Source organism: Leishmania panamensis (assembly GCF_000755165.1).
Source record: "Leishmania panamensis strain MHOM/PA/94/PSC-1 chromosome 13 sequence".
NCBI classification, from domain to species: Eukaryota; Euglenozoa; class Kinetoplastea; order Trypanosomatida; family Trypanosomatidae; genus Leishmania; species Leishmania panamensis.
The window spans coordinates 299,512-322,435 of NC_025858.1; the positions used below are offsets into that span (position 1 = coordinate 299,512).

General features: G+C 60.9%; 7 protein-coding genes across 7 annotated transcripts, besides 1 other annotated feature; all 7 read right to left on the minus strand.

Annotated features, from left to right (window-relative positions):
• Positions 1–244: 244 nt before the first annotated feature.
• On the minus strand, positions 245–2,944 carry LPMP_130800 (hypothetical protein; the record flags this gene model as incomplete). The annotated part of the gene is made up of 1 exon (XM_010698860.1): positions 245–2,944. One exon carries the CDS (start codon positions 2,942–2,944, stop codon positions 245–247), a length of 2,700 nt encoding a protein of 899 aa, XP_010697162.1.
• Positions 2,945–5,153: 2,209 nt separating this feature from the next.
• LPMP_130810 (hypothetical protein) lies at positions 5,154–9,908 on the minus strand (the record flags this gene model as incomplete). Its single annotated transcript, XM_010698861.1, has 1 exon — positions 5,154–9,908. The coding sequence occupies one exon, from the start codon at positions 9,906–9,908 to the stop codon at positions 5,154–5,156; it is 4,755 nt and encodes a 1,584-aa protein (XP_010697163.1).
• Positions 9,909–10,525: 617 nt separating this feature from the next.
• LPMP_130820 (glycosyltransferase family-like protein) lies at positions 10,526–11,353 on the minus strand (the record flags this gene model as incomplete). The annotated part of the gene is made up of 1 exon (XM_010698862.1): positions 10,526–11,353. One exon carries the CDS (start codon positions 11,351–11,353, stop codon positions 10,526–10,528), a length of 828 nt encoding a protein of 275 aa, XP_010697164.1.
• Positions 11,354–12,345: 992 nt separating this feature from the next.
• LPMP_130830 (N(2), N(2)-dimethylguanosine tRNA methyltransferase, putative) lies at positions 12,346–14,547 on the minus strand (the record flags this gene model as incomplete). The annotated part of the gene is made up of 1 exon (XM_010698863.1): positions 12,346–14,547. One exon carries the CDS (start codon positions 14,545–14,547, stop codon positions 12,346–12,348), a length of 2,202 nt encoding a protein of 733 aa, XP_010697165.1.
• Positions 14,548–15,388: 841 nt separating this feature from the next.
• On the minus strand, positions 15,389–16,840 carry LPMP_130840 (actin-like protein, putative; the record flags this gene model as incomplete). The annotated part of the gene is made up of 1 exon (XM_010698864.1): positions 15,389–16,840. The coding sequence occupies one exon, from the start codon at positions 16,838–16,840 to the stop codon at positions 15,389–15,391; it is 1,452 nt and encodes a 483-aa protein (XP_010697166.1).
• A 740-nt stretch (positions 16,841–17,580) lies between these two features.
• LPMP_130850 (katanin-like protein) lies at positions 17,581–19,344 on the minus strand (the record flags this gene model as incomplete). The annotated part of the gene is made up of 1 exon (XM_010698865.1): positions 17,581–19,344. One exon carries the CDS (start codon positions 19,342–19,344, stop codon positions 17,581–17,583), a length of 1,764 nt encoding a protein of 587 aa, XP_010697167.1.
• A 1,118-nt stretch (positions 19,345–20,462) lies between these two features.
• Positions 20,463–22,421, minus strand: LPMP_130860 (hypothetical protein; the record flags this gene model as incomplete). Its single annotated transcript, XM_010698866.1, has 1 exon — positions 20,463–22,421. The coding sequence occupies one exon, from the start codon at positions 22,419–22,421 to the stop codon at positions 20,463–20,465; it is 1,959 nt and encodes a 652-aa protein (XP_010697168.1).
• Positions 22,422–22,859: 438 nt separating this feature from the next.
• Positions 22,860–22,924: part of a repeat region that runs on past the window's edge.

Here is a 22,924-nt window from a genome sequence, read left to right on the forward strand (position 1 = left end):
CCTCATTCGAATGCATGCCGAGTCCGCCATAAACGCAGGAGCACAGGGATTCGTCAGCCAGCAGCGCTTGCGCACCCCCACACTCGCAGATACTGCGAGAGAACGCAAGAAAGATGCACCTGCGCATCTTCGACAGTGGGCCATCGTCGCATTGCACAGGTTCAATGAGGAAGCAGCCCTCTCCAACCCACCCCCTCTTACCCCCCCCCATCCCCCTCTCGACGTTGGCAACGCCCCGAGTTTCTCACTTGTCGTCTCCAGCCCCATCTTTGCGGCCGGGTGGCGAGCGGTCCGACAAGGAATTGGGCGAGAGCGTTGCCAGAGCAGGCAGGATGGGCTCCTGGGCCACTTTCATGCCTATTGGGAGCCTTTCCTTGAGTGCTTTCTCGCTTTGATCGATCCCCTTACTGCTCCCACTCGGCACCGATTCAGCTCGCCCCATGGACATGGGTGACCAGCGCCGCTCGCCCCGTGGTAGCGTGAGGCGTGGCAGGCTCGAAGGCGGCCTCGGCTGCAGTGCTGAGGCGGCGGCGGTCCTCGTTGCGGAGACGGTGGCACTGCCGACGCGAGTGAGTGGCTGCAAACTGAGCCCACCCGCTTCTCCTGGGATTGCGTGCGTGCTAGGCGTTCTCACCTCTGTCTCCACCATCTGCAGCGCTGCCGGCTTCATGGCGCAGCTCCGTAGCAGCAGTTCCGACAACCGCGGCAACGTCTGGGCTATGCGCAACAGGAGCGGCAGAGCGCCATCGGTCAGCGGGTTGTGTGAGAGGTTCAGGTGCTCCAGCGAGGGGTGATAGCGAATGGAGCGGAGCAGCGGTTCAAGAGCGCTATCGCTCACATTGTTGTCGCTGAGGTCTAGCCGACGCAACCGGTAAAGTCGCGGCAACACGCTCTCCGCAAGGGCCACCAAACCGCGGTTGCCAAGGTGCAGTCCTCCCAAGAGCAACGTTTCAACAGAGCGGTCTTCATCGATCCCCTTGAGGCGTTCGAGTACAGCGCCGCTGGGCCGGACGCGGTGCGCGAGACAGCTCGCGAGGTAAGAGCTCCGAAGCGGTTCCAGGTCGGTGATACAGCCCTGCAGACTCTCGCATGACTGCAGGACTGGCATGACCTTGGCGTACACATCCCGCTGGAAGGCAGCAAAGGCGTCTTCGCCTTGCTGCGAAGCGGCCTGGTCGTACTCGCGTGTGAGGACGACGCCGAGGGCATCGGTGAGCAGGGCCATGCCGTCCATCGCGTAGAACTCCCCGTAGAGGTCCTCCAGCTGCCGACGGCGCCTACGCCCCGGCGCAGGGGCAGCGAGCACGTCGTGCGCATCCTCGCCAGGTATCTTTACGGCCAGCACATCAGTGTTCATCTGCGCCTCTGAGTTGCTGTCCACAAGATTGTCCGATACAACTCCATGCGAGTGCCCATGCACGCCTGGTACGTCGCCAGTCGACAGGAGCGTGGTGGGAACCGGCGATGTGCTCTCGGTAGCGGCACACTGCTTCATGGGTGTCGTTGCTGGCTGTGGTGGCGCGTGGCGCTGAGGGGGACGTCCGTCTGTAGCGATGGGGAACGCCTTGCGTTTAGTTATCGGGGCCAGATCTGCACCCGGCAACCACGAATTCAGACAACCACTACCGCTTCGTAAGATGCTGCAGCCGCTTTCATGCGAGCTGCGTACATCTACCCCACTGGCACCCTCCCCGCCTGCGCCGCTGCAGCCCACGGGCAGGCTGTCCATGGTGGTCGCCAAGCCTGGTGTGTTGCGGCAAGCACCCGCGGAAGAGAGGTGCCTAAAGGACGATACCACCGGCGGCTGTGGCTGCCGCAGCAATCCATTTCCGTTGGTACTACCAGGGTTGCCGAGATGCAGGTACCCATTATCGGGGGACACTAGATGCGGGCGGCTCGGCGGAGCCGGTGAAGGTCGTCGTTCGGCAGCCGCCACGTTACCACCTTCCACACCACCGTCGCGGATGCTGTCACCGTGCAGGCCTGCTGAAGGTGAACTCCTGTGCGGTGGCGCAGAATGATGCGACTGCGTGTACTGACTGGGGAGGTTGCCGCTGTGGTTTGAGCGGCTTCCTGCTGCCTCAAATATGGAACCACCGGCGGCAGCACTGCCCGGCGGGTGACCGCCGCCGCCGCTCGTGCCAGTGAGCCGTCCGTTTGCCATTATGGAGGCGCTTAGGGTGCTGCGGCCGGGGTGGAGCGCCGTCGACGTTGTTGACAGTGGGGCCCCCCCACGGTGCGCCGAAGCAACGGCAGCGCCGTTGTGGCCAGCGTGCAATGAGGCATGACTAGCACCGCCACCGCTACTGGGTAGCTGCTCAATCATGTTTGCCAGCCGTGGTGGCACACTCACGCCTGCTTCGCCCAGTAGGCGCTTGGACTCCGTCAAGAGTTCCTTGAGCTTCGCAAGAAAAGGTCTCACTGTGCCGCCTGGAAGCAACACCAGCTCGCTGGACATGCACAGTTGCACATCTTCGCGCACCAGCGTCAGCAGCACTTCCAATGCCCGCTGGTTCTGCTCGCAAAGCAGTCGGTAGTTGATACCACCGTTGAGACAGCAGCAGAGGTCCTCAGCGACGATGTAGAGCTCTCGCTCCTCCCAGTACGGGGCCGGATGCGCGCGAGGGACGATGATGGACTCCTTCGGGGATTCGCTTGACTGCGGAGCTGCAACTCCGCCACCACCCCCGACGCCGCCGGTGTTCATCGAGACGCCACTGGCCATCTTGCTGTCGCCTAGAATGGGGTGCGGAGTGGGCGGAGCGGGAATAAAGGGGTCACCTGGCGTGCCAAACGGCGTCATGGCGGTACGCCTACGCTGGTACACCTCGTAGCGCTTGTTCAGCGACTGGATGATTGTATCAAGGCTTGCCACGCCGGTGTGCCCGAAGCCACCACCACGTGCCGTGAGGTCCAAAGGCTCCTCGTCTTCGCAGGTGGACATCGTCCTGAGCCTCGCTGATTAGTTTGGGAGGGGTGGGGGAGGGGGCAAGTAGTGAGGGGACGGGGATTGCTGCTCGTCAAAGGTGCTTCGGTGGCTGTGTGGGTGTCGGCAGCACATAGAAGTGACCAAATGGGTCTGCGTATGCACGTTGGTGATGGCGTGGTACCTCTCCCGTATCGGCCACGACAACAGTGCGCTCTCTCTCTCTGCCTTTTTTCGCTTCTCTCCACAGAGTCCCCGCCCAATTCGGTGCAGTCCGTGGGCGTCTCTAGACAGACACCGGGCACACACTTACGCACCGATACGTCTCACCCTCCCTGCCTTCCAAGACCCACCGCGCAATACAGAGGACCCACCGAGCACCAGGAGGCGTGAGGGCCGTAAGTCAGAGAGGGAGAGATTGATCGGCCACAAAGCACAAGAGAAAAGAGAAACGAAAAGAGGAAGAAACCCACAAGAGTGTGCGGCGCCGCTGTTGCTGATGGCTGCACACTACCTTTGGTGATGAGGATGATGGAGATGCGCCGTCAGAGAAAAGGCAAGCAGGTGGCATGGATGCGCGTGTGCGTGTACGTGCGTGTGGAGCACGGTGGCGTAGAGAGGACAGAGAGGGCGGCAGAAGGAGACCACGCGCAGAGGAGGACATTTAGTGTGGCAGAACAAAGCGAGGCCTGGTCTGCATGGCAGGGGGCATTCGCGAGACTGGCGCTAGGGGAGGGGGGTGGGGGAAGAGAACAAGGCCCGTGTTCAAGGCTGAGACTACGTTCGTTGGCACTCCGTCGTGGCTTCTCTCTGCTAAGCCTCTCCCCTTCTCTCTGCGCCGTCGATTCCCCCTCCTCCTCCCCCCACCCCCCGCACGGACGAGCGCCGCGCAGAAAAAAGGGAGTACGAGCCACCGTGCGCAAACGGACGTGCCCACGAACCGGTGCGTTGGCGCGCCGCCTTTCGGGGGCGTTTGTTTATGCTGATTTGGCGCTCGGAGCAGTGCCCTGCTTCATACATCACGCACAGTGTAGCCCAGGTGCCTTTTTTTTTTTGTAGGGCCAGCGCTCGGGGAACGGAAGTGGGTGTGAGGTGGACGGCGATATATACACGAGGTGCAGGGGGCGGCGGCGGCGGCAGAGCGTCATCCCTTTTCCCCCTAAACATAAGACGAAACGAAGAAAACATGCACTTGGTGGCACACCCACCGACACGCACACCCCATCTACAGCCGCACACCGCCCTCATTGTCCTCGGCAATGCCGCTGCACAGTTCTGCAGCGGGGGGGGGATGTGCATGTCTTTCTGAGCTTTCGTTCATACATCAGGCTCCATCTATCTACGTCCCGCAACGCCCACAACTTCCGACCCCCAGTCCCTCCCCTGCCTCGCCCCTCCCTCAAAACCCTGCACACGCGCGGAGAATAAGGTTAGCGCCGCCGTTTGCAGTCGTGGACCACTCTGCGTGTTGCTGTCGACGAGCGCCATACCTACACTGCTACGGCTTGCTGGTGTGGTTCATGGCTTAGGTGGAGGAGAGAAAACATGCTCACAACGTATGAGGGCCATTCGGAGAGGTGTTGAGAGGCTTGGCAAGGAGAAGGGGAGCGAGGGGGAGGAGGAGGGAGATCAACCGGCAGCCACGCAACGGCACACAGAGAGGGAAGAGAGGGGAAAGAAGAAGAGAGGCGGTGAGTGGTTCCACATAAAATGTACATTCAGGAAAACAAGGTGGTGGGCATCCACTGTGCACCTACATCGATGTAGGTTCACAGTGCATACGCAGACAGAGGTGGAGAAGAGCGTGAGGAGTGCATGCGCAGCAGAAAGGGGGCAACCACACATGATGCACTCCTGCGCGTACGAGCAATGCAAGCGAAAGTAAAAACAGCCCAAAACGAATCAACACGAAAAATCAAAGGCGAATGTAAAGAGGGGGAGGGGGCGGCGGTGGGTGTGGTGGTGGTGGTTGCGCATGCGAGCTGAGCAGGAGAAACACAAACATGGCGAACAGAAGTTTGAGAAGCTCACCCGGGTGGCACTCTGCGCGATCGAGAAGGACGGTGGGGTGGTGGAAGATGTGTGTGTGTGTGTGCGCGCTTGGTTCACGAAAGCCAATGAAGCGCGGGTGCACATCGCACATGGACACACAGACGTGATGACAGCGACATGGCCCTCTACCCGCCTCACCTTCTTTCCTCCCTCCATTGCGGCCGCCCTAATTCTACTACGGTCCGCCGCCGGGGTTACCGTTGGGCATCTCAGCGGCTCTGGCGTTGCCCCGGCGCGCCTCCACCTCTGTTTCTCGGGCATTGTTGGTTACACCGCCGCCTTCAGTGTAGTTGCCAGGTGGCGCGTTTGCAGGGTCGCCAAGGGGGCCCTCCTGGCCAGTGGTCACAAGGAACTCGACGCCAGACTTGCGGCTTGTCCGCGGCGAGACGGTCACGTTAGTGACCGAAAGGCTGGAAGGAGAGTCAGCCTGTGCTGCAGAGTGGCCCGGCTTGGCCACCATCTGGGCGGTAGAGCGGCGTCGTACAGGAATTGAGAGGTGGCCGACATGGCTGCTGTCTTCGTAGCTTGCAGTGGTGAAGCTATCGCCGACATGCACGTCGTCGAAGAAGCTAATGCGACTGTGTTGCGGAGACATCGACGTTCCCAAGCTCGCAACGCTCGTGATGGGCGGGAAAAGGCACTTGTCAGGTGGGGTCAGTATCCCCGTCGACACCCCCACCGAGCTCTCTGAGCACCCTGTGGCTTCCATCGTACCACTGTTGCTGCTGCCAAGCCTGGTAGACCCGCTGCCGAGACTCCGCAGAGGTGCTTGGTGGACAGACGACCCCGTGACAGGGGAATCCGCTGCTGCATGCCGATGTGAGGACCTGCGTCGCTGCTGACGGTGTCCTTGCGAAGACCTCAACTGCATCTCTTGCTGTTGCTGTGCTCCCAATGCAGCCGACCCACGAGCAGGCGCGGTCGTGCCTGAGTGTTGCAGCTCCATTTTGAGTCGCCGTACCTCCCGCAGCGCCTCGTCACGCCCTGTCAGCGCTGCACGACTCTTTGCCTCCACGGCGTCCATCTTGCTTTGCAGATCACGAGCAATACGGGACATCGCCTCACGTCGCCGTTGTCGCTCCAGCTCACATGCATCGCGGCGGTTGCACAGCGGGCAGGGCTGCTCTGGGTGCGACGGAGGCTCGAGAGGCGGCTGCAGACCAGCCTGCAACACGGCGCTGCTCGTCATGGCGTTCATGCGCACTGTCACCTCCGCCAGCGTCGCGCTCACGTCGCTCAGCATCTGCAGCACGTCCGGCAAGCGGAGGGTATACATCTTCTCCACAGCGGTATGGTGCTCACCAGGACCGCTCGTCTTGGTGGTCACCGCCCCGGTGCCCTGCTGTGCCTGCTCCAGACGCTCCAGCACGTACTGCTGCCATGATCCGTGCAGATACTTGTATATGTTGAAGTCCCTGCGAAAGAGTGCGTTTACCTCCTCCACCGTGCAATCCGTTGCCTGCATCGCCTCCAGATCGTCACGGGTGATAATGGTGCCAGTCATGACTACCTCATGCTGCATCTGCTCCCGTGCCCCAGCGGCAGAGGCGGCGGCCTGGTCGATGTCGACGCCTTCCTCGTTCTTCGCGGTGCTGTTCTTGCGCCGCGGCCGCCGTTCGTCAGGACTCGTCTCCTCTGTGAGCGTCAGGAGCGCAGAGGACTCGTTCGACACCAGTGATGGCTCTTTATCGTCGTCGAAGTTATCGCAGCACTGCATTACCTTACTGTCGTTCACAAGAAACGCCTCACCATAGCTGCAGTCCTGTCGGGCAATGCTGGCCGTGTTGTTCAACGTCGTGTAGCCAGTTTGCACCGCCTCGAGGTCCGCCTTGGCACCGCGCTTATGACGGTGCTCGGTGCAGTACTCCATGAACACCTCGTACACGCGCTGGCGGTGGCGCTTGTCCTTCTCGAAGGCGCCGACAGCCCGTGCGACGGCGGCCCAGCGAGACGTGGCGACCTTGGCGGCGGGTGACACGTCCTTCAGGATCATCTTGTCACAGAGACGCCCACAGAGCGAGTTTGTCGCTGTAATCGCATCTTGCAGCCCGTGCAGAAGTCGGTACGACACAGTGTAGAGTTGTTCCATCGTCTGCCGCTGCTCGAGGGCTTGGCTGCGTGCAACGGTGACGGACGGCATTTCGGCTGCGGTGGCCCTGTGCGTCGTCGCAGCCCCCTCCTCAAGGCCCTCGTGGCGCGCCTGCAAGCCGTGCATCTCCGTGAAGAAGCTGTCGAGCGCGGCGCCAGCGGACTGTTCCATCGACTCCTTCAGCACCTGCAGTAGCGCTGCGTGCTCGTCGTGACGGGAGGTTTCGAAGCGGCGTGCCTTGGCGGCAACGCGCGCCACGAGTTCATCGAGTCGGTCACTCTTGCGCTGCAGCGGCTCAACGCGGGTGCAGAGCGCGGCGTGGGTGCTTTGCAGCTCCTCAAGCGCCTTGCGTGTCGCCTCCAGCTCTTGCTGAAGCTGCGCCTTCTCCTTCCGCAGTGTCTGCGTTGCCAGCGCGTCGACGTGCGCCTGCTGCTTTACCTGACTGAGGAGGTGCACATGTGCGCTAGCAATGTCCATGGTGGACTGGCGTAGCAGGTCGAGCAAGGCGCCGCGCTCCACACAGTAGCTCGCCACCTGCCGCACCAGCTCAGCAAGACCGGTGTCAAGGATTTCTAGCACATGTGTGGCCGCGTCTGTGTAGGCCAAGAGCCGTTGTTCTCCAGGCGTGCCCCAGAGACTGGTGTCCAGGGTGCTGTAGCTGCTGCTGCGTCGCTGAGCATTGTCATCCTCTGTATCGTCATCATCGGCGAGTACGTAGCGCGCCACCTGCGGATCGGCAAGCAGTGACAGCCAGCGTGGGTGGGAAGGGTCACGCAGCATGCGGTCCAGCACCTCTGCCAGGAGGTACACCTGTGAGCGCTCCACCGGGCGGACAGCAGGGAAGATGTTGTGGGAGGCGCCGGCACCAAAAGCGATCTGACCTCCGACGCCGCTGCTGAGGGCCTCGCTGTCTACTGGACCAGTCCGGATCACAGAGGCCTTTTGGATCGCCTCCTTCACAGCTGTATCTGCTTCGCAGCGGAACTCGTCCGACTGCTCGCTTGCCCAGCTCTCCACCGGCGGCGACGATGTTGTCCCGCCGCTACGCGCCATACGACTCGCGCGGCTCATTCGCGTTGCTCTTGTGTGAGTTCTGTCTGCCGTCGCCAACATCGACACGTGCCTCGCTTCCTCCCCAACTGAAACAGCCGATGCGGCTGTGCTGGACCTTCTTCCGGTCGCAGTAACGAGACGACCGAGGTACGGCAGGCTTGTCACCCACCATGTCTCTGGGATGCGTGTCTGGTCTAGGCTTGTTAAGCGCTCCAGCAGGCGTCGGCGCCGCTCGCTGAGCGCGCTGGTGCTTTGACCGGGCACCCCAGCCGCCGAACGTTGCGCCACGAACTCGCGACTCACGCACATCACTGCGTCGAGTAGAGAAAAGGCTGGTGTGGCGGACGTGAGCGGGAACGCGGGTGACGCCGCACCGCCCTCACTCGCGTCGCCGCCGTTCGCGCCAGGGCCGGCTCGCGCGTTCTTGTCCTTGCTCGTTGTTCGGCTCTGCATGTTCGCCCGCGTCGGGGGTACGACTACTGCTGCACGCGTCGACGTGCGCGTGGGAGAGATGGCCTCAATACGCGTGCAGTAGTGCTCCACAAGTTGTCGCACAAGCGCGCCGTCGTTGGAGCTCACTGCGGCGGCAATGTGGGCGTGCTCGGTAGAAGACATCCCAGGAGCGGTAGCGTGGGGTGTCTTTCCCACCGTCTCCCCTGCATTGAGGTCGTTGGCGTACTCAGCGATGAGGTCGAGCAGCTGCTTCGTTCCTGAGGCGGCCGGTGCACCCGTGTTGGGCTGCGCCACAGCTGCCGAAGTGGCACCACCGCCGGTACCACCGCTGCCAGGAGTCGAAGTGTAGTGCGCTTCGGAGGCGGCCTGTATTGCGGGCAGTTCATGATAGTGCAACTCAGCAGCGGGACCTTCAAGCATGACGGCCGCCGTACCACCGCCCCGCTGCAGACTAGCAGCGGTGCCTTTTAGAAAGGTGGGCTTCTTGAGCCCGTTCTGCAGCTGTCCTTTCCGATTGAGGCCGCGCTTTCCAGAGGCGGCAACTGTGGAGCGAGTTCGTCGGTAACTGCGCTGGATGAGCTGATCGAGCAGAAATGGGCTAATGCGGTGGTCGACACCAGCCTCTAGCAGCGCGGTGGATATGACAGGGGTGGCGCCCATCAGAGCCGAGGAGGCAGTGGGGGAGGCTCTGTCGCCGTCGTCATCCCCACCGCGCGGCACGGCTGCGCCGCCCTCATCGCCATCGTCATCGTCTGCCTGCACCGTGGCAGGTAGACTGTTGAGGCCGAGGTGTCGCACAAAGAGGCCCGTGGTAGCATCTTGCAGGGCAAGTACATCGCTCCTGGTGCTTGCACTGTCGTGTGCACCGGGGCTCTCTGCATGAGGCAGGTACGACTCTCTCGCCAGCGAAGGGCCAAGGCCGACGTACTCGAGGTGCAACGACGGCGCGGCCGCTGCTGCGGCGACGCTGGTGTGAGCGAGCGATTCGCTGAGTCGGATGGATGACGTAGCCGTCGCAGCGGCGGCGGCGGTGAAAATTGGCACCACCGCCTTACTTGCCGAGGCCGCCTTCCTACTCCGCCATACGTCGGCGTTGTTTTTCTCATGCTGCTGGTGCTGTAGCGAGGGCACTACAACAGTGCACCCCACGCATGATGGGAGGAGGGCACGCTGTGTCGACGCAATTGACGCGACAGAGACGCTTGTGCGACTTGCTGGGCCAAAGCATACGTTTCGGTCGTTGCCAGACGTGGGGGAGATGAGGGATGATGAGACGGGTGTCAGCGATGACTGTGCCTGCTGCTCATGCCGAAGGACGGGCAGCTGCTGCGGCATCGGCAGAGGTGCTTGCTAGGACAGGGTGTGTGGGTGTGTGCGTGCAAAGACCCAAAGAGGGTGAACAGCGCGCGGCTTTTGATCTCACCCTCTCTCTCTCTCTCCTTGGAGAGTTGTGGCGGCATTGGCGAGGAGAGGGAGGAGGGTGGGAAGAGAGAGAAGAGCTCGCGTGATTGAAATTGTAGATGATTGAGAGGTGCCTGAAGCGCTGGTGCATGGAGTGCTCTCCAAGCGGGTGATGGGGGGGGGGGGAGCGCAACCGAAAAGGGTGAGGGTGAGGGAGTGTTGGTGGCCGGCATAACCCTCCTCTCCCCCGGGTGCTACACTGAACAAATCGTATCTCTGCCCTTTTCCTTTCTTATCTCGTCTTCAGTGCCCGTCGAATGCAGTGTGAAGGATGGCCAGCGACGCAACTACCACCAAGAGCAGGACCACACAGGAGAAAAACACAGCTACCAAACCCCAACCACACGTGGCAAGCTCTGTGGGCTCTAGGGCAAGAGCCCTACACAGACGTGTACACCCACCCACATACACACACACACACATGCACGTACGCAGCTAGGGTGTCCAGCAGCGCCAATTCTCACTGCACACAGCAGCATCGTTCCGCTTACTCAACGAACAGACGTGCCACCACCAACGAACTCACGCAAGCGGCGCGCGGCGTCTGCGAGGGCGGGGTTGTCGGTGGGCTTCTTCTGCACGTCTGTTGTGAAGGACATGAGTTGAATTACCAAGGATGGTTGGAATACATACGTCTTGGGATCGGCGATGTACTGGTCCTGCGCTGCAGTGTCGTCGGCGAGGCAACTGCTGATGTGGGTGTCCACTTGCCACGTCATGGGCAGCGTCAGGTCGAGGCAGCGCTGAGCGGAGGCGGCATGTACAACGTATGCAGTGAGCTCGCGGTGACCGTGGTACGCTAGTCGAATGCCGTCCGCAATATACGGCCGCGGCAACTTGTCACTGGCGAGCAGGTCAAGGCCACCCATGTGCACGATCCCCCAGTCAGCTGGGACCCGTGACCAGCGCTCCGCGAATTGGCGGGCAAACTGGTGATGAAATTCAAGGTCGTCCTCCAGGATGAGCGCGCACTCACGATGCTCCGCTACCACTCGCCGCCAAACCGCACGATGGCCAAGGGCGCAACCAATGGCCCCCTTCGTTAGGTCCATGCCGTACAGCTTCTGCTCCGTGGGGAGTTGATAGCGCTGGTAGCCCAGGTCTGTGAGCACCCCGTCGTTATGCAAGCCCGCCACGTCGAGCTCGTTTCCATCGACGCCGCTGAAGCGCGTCACCTCGACGCCGGGCTTGAGAAACTTCTGCAGCTTCGCCCGCTTCACCTGCTGCTGTACATGTGCCCAACGATCAGGTCGCCTGTCGAGGTTCAGGACGTAGCAGGCGTCGAAGACTGTGTGCCAACGCCGGCACGTGCGCAGCATGGCTGAGTGCCGCGAATACGAAAGTGCAAAGGAAAAAAAGGGACGAAGTTAATCACGACTCGATGCGCCCTTAGGTGAAGACGGCGGTGTGTGTGTGTGTGTGGGGGGGGGGCATCTGCACCCGAGCGCGACGGCGGCTGTGTGTTTGCTTGTGTGCCAACCAGAGAGACATGGAGCGGATTAAGGGCAAGGAGAGGTCCTAAAAGGCTCAGGCGAGGAAGTGAGGCAAAGCGCTGCCATCACGTGTCACAGCACCGCTATCTTGGAATGATGTCGACGCACCAACGCTGCAGCTGTGTGCAGTGACTCACACAACCCTCGCACGTGCCAAGCTCTCTCTGCTGAGCAACGCTATGTCGCGCTACAACAGCGGGGGGAGGAAAAAGATAAGGGAAAGAGGATGCCGACAGCAAGCAAGGCTCGCTCACATCTCTTCCTCCACGCAATCAGAGAGGGACACGCACATGCATGCACGTGCCACGATTGCAACGTCACTTTACCCGCCATGCTCTCCCCCTCTTCACATATACACGCTGAAGTATGTAGGGAGAGAGAGAGGAAGGGAGGCATAACAGACGATCTGTGCTGGCCAATTTGTGCTTGTGCACGTGCGAGCACTTTTGTGTGACTTTTACCTATGGCCACAGGGCAGGGAAAGGCATTGGCTCACTTGCCTTCTCGTTTCTGTGGGTGTTTCGCGGCCGCCATCACCACTGCCATCCGACCCCACTAAGACCTCTTAATCGAAGTTAGGCTCGCTGCTGCTGCGGTTTATTTCCTTTTGTTGTTCGGCTTTCAGCGGCTATGCGTCCACACGGGTGTCTGGGCATTCACGAGACCGGCGCAGGAAGCGGGCACTCCCGCGCAACAGCAAGCCGTGCCCACTTCGACCCAACGCCCCCTTCTCGTCCCCCTCACGCACTCTCTCCCTCCTCAATTTAGCCGTCCACGGTGAGGGCGCGCAGGTCTTGCCGAAAGCGAAATCGTCACTTTCACGCCTCGCCGTTGCGGTTGTCTGTGCCACTGTCCTTGTGGCATTCCACCGCTTCCGGAACTGCGGCTGCTCCTTGGTGACGTCGGCGCGGTCCCCAGCCCGGTGCGTTCGGCACGAACTTGGCCACACCGATTACACGACCACGGAAGTCGTGATCCTTATCGTACGTGAAGTCCGCTTCAGTCAGCGGGGCCACCAACAGCGGTCGAGGTGCGGTTGAAGCTGCTGGGGACTTCTTCTCGGTGTTGTCACCACTGTCCTCGACCGCGGCTTCGCCGACTAGGTCCAGCGCGTCCTGCACTGCCTTCCACTGCAGCATCACCCGGTACAGTACCTCCGGTGGGCAATCCGTCTTGAGCCCTGCAGCGGCGCAGTGCACCTGACTGCAGCGATACCCAAGTCGCGCCAGCGCACCGACAATGCACGGCGTTGGTGGGCAGCGCACCCTCACATAGGACGCGACGTCGGGCAGCAAGTGGAAGAGAGGGCACTCCGGGAGCTCTTCGAGAGCGGTGCGGATCAGGCCGGTGATGCGCGCCACCGCGTTCAGTCGTCCCTCTCTGGCGCGCTCCTCGACCAGCGCGAGCAGCTGCTCGAGGAACTCACGATTCTGCGTGGGAGCTGCATAGAGGGGGCCGGAGAGCACGATGTTGCTGCCGCACACCAGGCACGCACTTGCTGCTGTCCTTGACGGCGCGGAGGCGGTGGACACGGTCGCAGCTGCGAGGTTCAGCATCTGTTGGAGTGTGAGTGGTGTGATCTTGGGATTGGTATGCCGACTTGGCGAGGCGGGGTACACCTCCTTACGAACGCCGTTGTCCTTGTGCGACGCGGCCTCATCATTGTCTTCGTCGTCACGCACGCGCTTCGCCCCATGCCGGGAATGGTGATGCTCCTGTGGCGCTACCGTCGCGCTCTCTGCTGTCTCGTCCTCGTTCTGCTGCTCTACGTCCCCGTTGGCAGGCTTTTCGCCGGCGCGCCCCTGCCGATTGTTCATCTCGTGCTTCTGCCGGTGGCGCGCCTGTCGCGACGGTCGGGGCTGCCGCACTGTCGCCATCGGTCGCACCCAGAACGCTGAGCAGCTCGAGCACTGCAGCTGATACCCAAGCTTGCAGGCGCTAAGTTTTACCTCGGCTGGCTGTCTGTAGACGCGGAAGAAGCAGCGGACATAGAAGTCAATGTGGAGTGACAGCAGCGGCACGATGTACTTTTTTTGGCGGTTGGCCACCCGCTCGACGCAGGCGAGCAGCGTGCGCACCGCGGCCTCGTGACAGTGGGACGCCTTGTAGGGCATAGAGCTGTACTTGGCATGGGCGGTATCGGCGAAGTTGCCGCATAGGATGGCACTATCGGTGCTCGTCACCAGCATCAGTCCACCTTCCTTGATACAGCGAAAGGCGCCGTCGAGGAAGGGTGAGGCGGAACCGTATGGATCGAGGTCGACCACATCCATCAGCTCCTGTTGCAGCAGCGGACGCAGCAACGGCCCTGACGAAGCCTCCGCGGGTGTGTCGACAAGGCAGACGCGCTTTCCCGGGTGCGCGCTGCTGTCCATCGCCAGCCGGAACATGAGATCGTTGGCGTCGTCAAGGTTTGGCAAGATGGCGCCGCCGGCGCACACCCCGACTCTTGGTGAGACATTACTTTTCAGCTCACCCTTCCCTGTCTCCGTCTCATCAGCGTAGAGTTCGATCGCGGTAGACGGCATGTTCTCCTTCAAGGTCGGGTACTGGACTGGGACTCCGTTGTATGCGCAGTTGCGGACGATGCAGTTCACCGCGTCTGCGTCCATGTCGTTGGCGATGATGTAGCGCACGTTCGTGATTTCCTTGTAGTAGCGAATCGCCCGGAGTCCGGTAGCGCTGAGGGCCTCGAGGATGGTGATCCCCTCTTTCGTGCCACCTCGACGCCGCGGCTCCGCCAGCCGCAGCCGCGAGAAGAGTTCGATGACGCTGATGCTCAAGTCTCGGTTCACCACTTGGGCGGGGTTGTAGAAGACAGCCTGGCTCCCTTGCTGGCCGTCTGCTTCCTCGTCGCTGAGGTTTAAAGGAGCAGCAGCAGGCGCAGCTGAAGAGGCACTTGTCTTCTTATTTGGAGGTGGCTCCAGCACTGCCGTCGTTCCCTCGGTAATCTTCGAAAAGCCGACTGGGCATTCGCGCGTGACGGCGTCGCAGTTGAACTGACCAGACTTGACAGACATGTGTGTGTGTGTGTGTGGTGATGCAGCTTACGTGCGCACCGCCGAGGTCGAAGAGGGGGAGGGGGGCTGAGGGGAATGCCTCAGTAGATGTGAGAGCACCGCTGGATGTCGTCGGTACTACGTGGTGGCACGACCCCTTTTCTGCGTCTAGTGGTCTAGAGAAGAAGGCGGGGGAGTGTGGAAGGACGGGTGGGTGGAGGCACGGCTGGCGGCGCTACAAAGTCCCACCTTCCCCCCCCCCACACACACACGAGAACAGAGAGAGTGTGTGTGTGTGTGTGAGGTGCACATGCTCAGATTGTCGTTATCAGCCATCGATGCAACGAAGTCCCGTGCAGAGCGTGGCGTGTGTGTGTGTGTGTGAGCGTGTGTCTGCGGTCTTGCGTGCGTGCACACACAGCAGGAGCCGGGGGGGGGGGAAAGAAGGCTCGTCAAAGGTTCGGTATGGAAAGCGCGCTTGTATAGTACATCGTAGAGCCAGGTGTCTGACCCACCATAGGTATGGGCAGCGTAAGGGCGACAACACACTCACAACCGCCCCACCGCCAGCATCCCCAATCAATGCGAGCACGTCCATCCTGTCCCTCGTCCAGGCAGACATCCACACACACACACACACACAGAGGGAGTACAAGAGAAAAATGACGTCCGCAACCCGAGACGCACGCCAAGCGCCGGTAACAGCAGCACAACGCTCACCGCACAGGCTAAGATCGCGTAGCCATCACGGATCCGCATTAGAGCATGCAGTAGTAGTCGAGAGGAGCGAGTGAAGGGACCAGCTTTTCCAGTCCCTGCTTCACCTCTTCCCCTTCCCATCCTCGACTGCCGTGCCCACAACTCAGAGCGACTTGTAGTGAATGACGCGCCCTCCCTCTTCCTCGTACTCCTTGCGGGAGACGACCAGGTGCTGGAAGACGGTCGTCTGTGACAGCATGGACCCACCCAGCCAGGCACTGTAGGCGCGGCACGGCATGTCACGCACCTGGATTGGCACCACGGCCTCGCTGGGGTGGCTTTCCCGGTAGAGCTGCCGCACCTCGGCTTCGAGACGGGTCTTGAGCCCAGGGAAGGAGGCAGAGCCGCCGGCCAGCACCATGTTAGCGTAGAGCTGCGGTCGCAGAGTTGCCTCACAGTTGTTGACGGCCGCGAACGGCAGCCAGCTGATCCCCTTCGCAAACGATGGGTGGAACACGTCGCCCATGTCGGTGCGCACCTTGCAGCGCGGCTCGTAGGTGCGATCATTCCTGCCGTGGCTGTCCATCAAGGCGAGCAGGGAGTAGTTGAAGAGCACCTCGACCGTGTCGTAGCGCTCCACCGTGAGGGGAATGCGTTGCCCATCGGGGAGCACAAAGTCTTCGGTGACACCCGTCTCGACCGCCGATGAGGACCCGCCGTCGTCCTCGCGGTGGTTGTCCCCCGCCGATTCGCTGAGGGTGTCCTTTCCTCTCGCTGTCGTCGGTGTGGTGGCTAAGCTCGCACTGTCGATGCTGTCCTTGGTTTCTCTGCCGAGTTTCGTGCCTCTGCGGCTGGACGCGCCTGCGGCAGCCGGAGATGTCCCTGCCAGTATCCCGGGTGCGGATGTGAAGAAGTCACCGGCCGCCCCGCGCTGCGCGTGCGGGCGGGGCTGGACATAGCACAAATCCTCCTTGGCTCGGTTCAACAGCTCCTGCTCCGTCGCCGTGCCGAGGGCGTAACCCTGCTCGCGAAGTAGTCCGCCTAGGTACCGGGTAAGTGCCGCGCCGGCAACAGGACTCTGTGTGACATGCCGCGCCAGCGCATAGCCTTCGTGAATGGGGACGGCACGTGTAATATCCTTGCCGCTGTCCACCACGAGTCCCGTAGTGAGTCCGTAGGTGTACAGACTCAGCACCTGCGAGACGCCAAGGTAGAGCGAGTGCGCGTGGAAGGTCTCCATCATAATCTCCAGTGTTCGCTCACGCTGTGCGGCAGGAGTGTTGACGGGTTGTGTCAGCAGGAAGCAGTGCGTCTCTGGCGACACGCGCAACTCATTGAAGAGGAGATGACTCCACAGCTTCTCTACATCACCCCAGTCGTTGATAAAGCCATCGCGGATCGGGTGATGCACGTCTAAGCTGCCCTGCTTTAGCAGGGCCTCCTCACCAACCTCCTGCTCATTCATTCCAGCCGCCATGGCGATGCTGCGGTGACGCGGGTAGCCGACGAGCGTCGGTACGTCAAGACGTGGGCCCTTCTCGCCGCCGAACCCGGCGCGGGAATGGCAGGAGCCGCAGTCAAGCACGACCGTTGCATTTGACACGTTGTAGTCCATCAGGGGAAGTGGAGAGCGAATCAGCACGGGGGGGGGGCTATGGAGGATGTGTGCTTGTGCCTGTAAGGAATGGGAGATGAGGGATGCGGGGACCTGCACAGCTCTAGTGCAGAGCGTCGAAGTCGTCGGAGCGATGCTGAGGAAGTCGTGATCGCTCTGAGATAGGTGTGGGTGCATGTGAACGAGAGAGAGAGAGAGAGAGAAGGCGCAAGGAGACGATGGTGAAGCTACAGAGAGTCAGAGGCCCGTGATGTGCATTGTTGTTGCCCTGGCTGAAGCGTCCTCGTATCTTCTCCACAGCAGCAGGGATCGAGGTGGTACTGTTTGAGTGTGTGTGTGTGTGTGAGGGCATACAAACACACCGCCTGCGAGCCTTTCAGGTCGTGCAAAAAAAAGGAGGTTTCCCGTCCATTTCGCTTTCGCTTCGATGTCAGCGATCACGTTGACGGCATCGACGACTCTGCAGTTGGGGGTGGGGTGAAAGGGGGCGGGGCTGCATAGCCAAGGGGCATACCAGCCGATATGATCATCAGCACAGGGTCGAAGCCCCGCATCCACACGTACAGTGCCAATAGGAAACAAGAGCGCTTCCAGCAATATACATCATCATAAGCTGGGCAGGCAAGGGAGGGGGGGGGGAGGTGAGATGCGTATAGATCGGCGTGATCGTGCACGTTTGACGCGAACACGTGATACACCTCTCTCTACACAAGCCGCTCCCCCCTTTTCCTCTCTTGGCCTTACGTGGATAACCCAGAGCCGTACTCGCGTGTCCACACATCGTACTTGTCGAGGTCCGCTAGCCGAACGCTGCTGTGGGTGCACGCAACACTCGCTTGCACATCCTCGAGAGTCGGGGCGGGCGATTTCAGCGGCTCGTGCGGTAGCTGTGCATATGCGTCGCAGCTGTTTCCCGCAGCCTCAAGCTGGGCAATGAGCTTCCGCACCGGGCGCATCATGGCCTCTCGACACACGACGTCGATGTCAGCACCGGACATGCCCTCCGTTAGCGCAGCGCACGCTTCATAGTCTGTGTCGGACGCAAACGACTTGGGCAGCAGACGGCGAAACATAAGAATGCGAGCATCGTGCGTCGGAAGCGCAACGAGAATGCGCTTCTCCAGTCGGCGCAGCATTGCTGTGTCGAGGTCCCATGGCACGTTGCTCGCCGCTAGCACAAACACCACCTCGCCCCCACGCCGCTTGGAGAGTCCGTCCATCTGCGTCAGGAGCTCCGTCTTCATCCGACGCGACCCCTCATGCTCGCCGTCGCTCGACCGCGCTGACATCAAGGAGTCGATCTCGTCAATGAAGATGGTGCTCGGCGCGTAGTGGACGGCAAGGTCGAAGAGCATGCGGACGAGCTTCTCTGAGTCGCCGCGCCACTTAGAGACGACGGACGAGGCCGATATGTTGAAGAAGGTCGTGCGGCACTCCGTCGCGACAGCCTTGGCGAGAAGCGTCTTGCCGGTGCCGGGTGGGCCGAAGAGAAGGATGCCCTTCCACGGGCGCAGGATTCCTTGGAATAGCTCCGGGTACTTGACCGGCATCACCACCGCCTCCTGCAGGAGATGCTTGGCGCCTTCCAAGTCGGCAATGTCGCTCCAGCGCACCGATGGATTGACGTCAATAATCTCGCGCAGGATCGTGGCGGCGAGATCGTTCAGCTCGCTTGTCGCAAACTGCGGCAGCGGCTTCCGTATACGGTGATTGGCCAGGGGTCCGAAGAAGTCATCGGCAGCATCATTGGAGCTGTCAGCATTTCCACCCTTCTCTCTTCGACCCTTCTCACCCTCGCTTCCGCAGATGTGGGTGGTCACGGACTCGCCCTGGAGAGACAGCCCAGGCTCGCTGGTGTCGCTGACGGGGGCCGCAGCGCGTTTGTCTCCGTTGGCTGGGCCGTTGTCGCCGTTTGTTTTTGTGTGATTGAGCGCGCGCATGACGTTCGTTGGCCGCAGGTGCGATGGCGGTCTTCCTACAGAGGACAGCGAGGGCGGCGATGAAGACGACGTCGCCCCTCCACACACGTTGCCGTACCCGATTAACAACGGCAGCGTCGCTGGCGCACTTGACGGCGGCGTTTCAGGACAGGAAGCGGCAGCACCTCTGCGCTTTCGTGAGAGCACGCGCTCCCCACTTTCAGGGATGACGCTGCCAACGCCGCCCGCATCACTGCCGCCGCCGCGGACGCGGTATAGCTTCGGCGCACGCTGACATTTAAAGGCGTAGTACTCCTCGTACTCTTGGACAACAGACAGCAGATCGATGTTGTCAGCGGCGCTGAACTGAGTGAGGGAGATGCGGCTTTCCTGCTGAAGCGCCTGGAGGGTTTGGCTGTACCCCTGCTCCAGTAGGAATTGCTCGATGAGTACAATGACGCCCTTGACTCGTCGAGCGCGCAGCTTCTCTTCCTCCTCGCGGGCGAGTTGCTGCGCCTTCACGTGCGCTAAGCTCGAGCCCGGCGCCGGCGCTGCCGTGTTCGAGAGTGGTTGTAAGTGACGCATTTTGTGTGCCGCACCCTCTCCCCTCCCCTCCTCTCCTCTCCTTCCCGCGCCTTTTCGCGCTCGACTCTCTAAGCTGCGAGTCTCGATGTGTTGCTTCTTCCTCTATGGAAGGCAAAGTTCGTGTGACTACTACGTAGGTGACAGTGTGTGTGTGCGCGGGTGTTTGTAGAAAATGAGATAGGTAGCCCAGGAGGAGGAGGAGGAGAGAGGTGAGGGGTGGGGTGGTGGGGGGGGGGGGAGGGGGCAGCGATTCAATACACTCACAGCTGCAGCGGGTACGCCCTGCGCGGAGAGGGGAGGCGTTTTTTTTCTGCAGTACGGCGATCGCACGCCTTCTTGGACGAGAGGACCCTTCGCTTGCTACCGTGCGTCTCGTGTCGCGCATATGTGTGTGTGTGTGTATGTGCCATACGAACGCCTCAAGCCTACACGAAGAGGACAAGGGGGGGGCGCCAAAAAAAAAAAAATGGCACGAGTTGGCTTGTTTACCTCCGACCATCCTCTCTTGCGCCAGTGATCGTTTGTTCTCGCCTTCTCCATCGGCGATCGACGTGGAGGGTCCAACAAATCTCACAATAATCGGCGCAAAGACACACACATACACACACGTACGCATGCACCTGCGCACGTACACACCCTTATCCACCTACAAAACACATGCAACGGATGTATGCAGCCCAGAGACGCCAGACAAAGAAGCATTGGACGACGCAAGAGGACACGACGCAACGTAGGAGATGTCCTACCGAGATACGCCCACAGGGAGGGAGGGAGGGAGAAAGAGGAAAGCGCAACGCGTCGTTGCTGAGGCACAACCACAAGTCACATACACACACACATATGCCCAAAGGGTGATTAGCATTAGCTCCAGTAAAGAGGCACAGCCCATACAGTGAGGCCATCGAGAGCAGGCGGAGGCTCTCAGGCAAGAGAGAGAGAGGGAGGAACGATGGTGGTGGTGGTGGGGGGGGGCAAGGGTGCGCCATACACTACACCGGCTCCTTTGCTTCCCCCGTCGCCTTTCCCATGAGCCTACAAATTTATCGCCATGTACCCACCGCGGCTATTTCGTACCCAACCGGTTCTTTTCAACAGGGCTGGGAGGGGGGTTCCCCGCTTCACGCCTTGGGAAGTTTCGTCTCCATGACCGGGGCGAGGGTGACAAGATCGGCCAGCACCCACTTGTACGACTGGTCCATGTACATGCACATGAGCTTGCGCGTCGCCGGCGGGGTTCGCGAGACGTCATCGGGAATGCCGATCATACGCCCGATGGCCTTTGAAAACATGAACTCCACCGGCTTCCCCGTTACCATGCGCATCAGGAAATCGAGGAGGCTCGCCAGCGCCTTGGGGCTGTTTGACGCGAACACGCGCGCCGCCGCAATGCGCTCGTACTCGTTCTCATAGCCGACGATGCGCTTGTAGAACCACTCAAAGTTGTAGGCGTACCGCTCCGGTGGCACAACAACATCCACGGTGAGCAACGCGCACGCATGCGCTGAGGCGGGAATCGGTGGCAGCATGTTGCCGTTTACCTTGATGTACACGGAGTGTCCCTCTTCCTCCTCTTCCAAGCTTTCTTTGGGTGCCGCTGCGGCCTTCGCGGTAGCCTCGTCAGGCACCGTTGCCGTATCCGCAGTTTTCTCCGAAAAGCCTTTTGGCTTCACGTACGTGACTTGAACGCGTGACGCTGTGCCGGAAGACTTCGCGCTCTCCACAGCTGATGCACCGCCGGGTCCAGCACAGGCCGACTTCTTGCCACTATGCCTCGCCTCGTCCGCAGACGCTGTCGTTGCCGCAGCGGCTGTACTGGCGGTCGTGGAGGCGGTTGGCACAAGCGTCCGGGTGGCGCTGTTCACGACGAAGGTGTGCTCCTCTGCCACGGTGCGATGCGCGTTGGCATCTGTGTCGGTGTGCACCTGAATCATACCGGTGTCAAACTCATCCTCGTCAACTTTACCACCTGCGTCCGCCTTCTGCGCACTTCCTGCCGCACCACTGCCGGCCACGTCGGAAGGGTCCAGCTTTCGCAGGTAGTCGTTGTTGAAGGTCACGTCCACCTCGGCGCCAACATTATCGGAGTTGAAGTACATACGTGCCTTGCCCAAGCGGGCGAAGATCACCAGCTTCGAGTCCAGCACGTAGTCTGCAGGTGAGGCGATGCTGCTCAGGTTCACCTGCTTATCCTTGTGTTGAACCCAAACCTTGAAGATGGACTCCGCCAAGTGCCGCGAGACAGGGATGAGGGAGACAATGGTAGAGACAACACTATGGACAAGTGAGTCCTGCAGCTTCTTCTTGTGAGAAGTGGAGAAGGCGTCCTTGTCGCCTCCCTCCTCATCCTTCGACGTCAGCGATGCTGTCGCCGCCGCCGCATCCGCGTGAGTCTCGGGCTTAAATGCCTTGTCCAGCAGCTTCACTGCTTCATGCGCGGCGGCAATTGTTTTGCTCGGCTCGGTCTTCCCGACTAGCGGCTGCGCATGATCGACAAAGGCGCTGATGACGACGGCGAGACTGTAGTACGCCTGCTTCGCGCCGACGAGGAACTCTTCCTCAGTGCAGCCGTTGATGTTCTTCGAAAAGCTGTTGAAGGCGCGCACAAGCTCGTCATCCTCGGTGAGCTTGATACCGATGGTGCGGATGCCAGAGGGGGCGGCAGCGCTACCATTCGCCGCTGCCGCGGCTGCCTGCTTGTGTTGCTCCACGTTACTCTGTGGATGGGCGGCGAGGTCGGCATTATTCTGATTCGTTGTGAAATAGTGTACCGCCGTGGTGGACGCTGTGCCTGGTGTTGTGGACACTGCTGCAGCTGCAGCGGCTGGAGCTTGTTTGCCCTTGCCTGCACTGCCCTTCTCCTCGCCGCTACGGGACGTATAGCCGCAACGCTGCTGCTGAACTGGCTGACTGCACTGAGAAAGGGGCGAGGCAAAGGGGTAGCTGGAGAATTTTCTTGGCCCCTGCATCCAGCTGCTCCTTATTTGCGTCATCCCAGGAGATGTCGGCGGAGCTGCCGCCGGTACGACTGCCACAACATGCCTAACTGCCGCAGCGGTGCCTCTAACGCGTCGGAGCATGGCGAGCAACGAAGCAAGAAAGAGAAAGAAAGGTAACTACTGTGACTGTGTTTTGGCGCTGCTCACTCCGCTGTGCGAGTGTCTCTGAGTGCAGACCAGAGTCTCTGGGAGAGAAGGACAGAGGAAGGGGAAGCTGAATGTACAGATCGTTGTTGCTGAAGCCGTTTCACGGGTAAGGACTTCTCCGTCCTCTTCCTCCGCCATGCACACACGCATAAATTGCACAGCAGAAGACGAGGGCGAATGGGAGGACGAGAGCGGATCCAACAACCCCGAACACGAAGGCGCATGTGTGTGCGACACCCCGTGCACAGGCGCATTTTTTCAAAGAGAGGGGGGAGGGCACCTGTGCGACTGTGTGTGTGCGCCGTGGGGGGGGGGAGAGTCGAATTAAAAAAACCCAACGTGTCCATTCCAGGCGATACAACACACCAGCCCAGCCCAGCCCAGCCCCCCTGCCACACGCCCCAGTGGAGAGTGAGGGCCGCGTGAGACACGCTCGA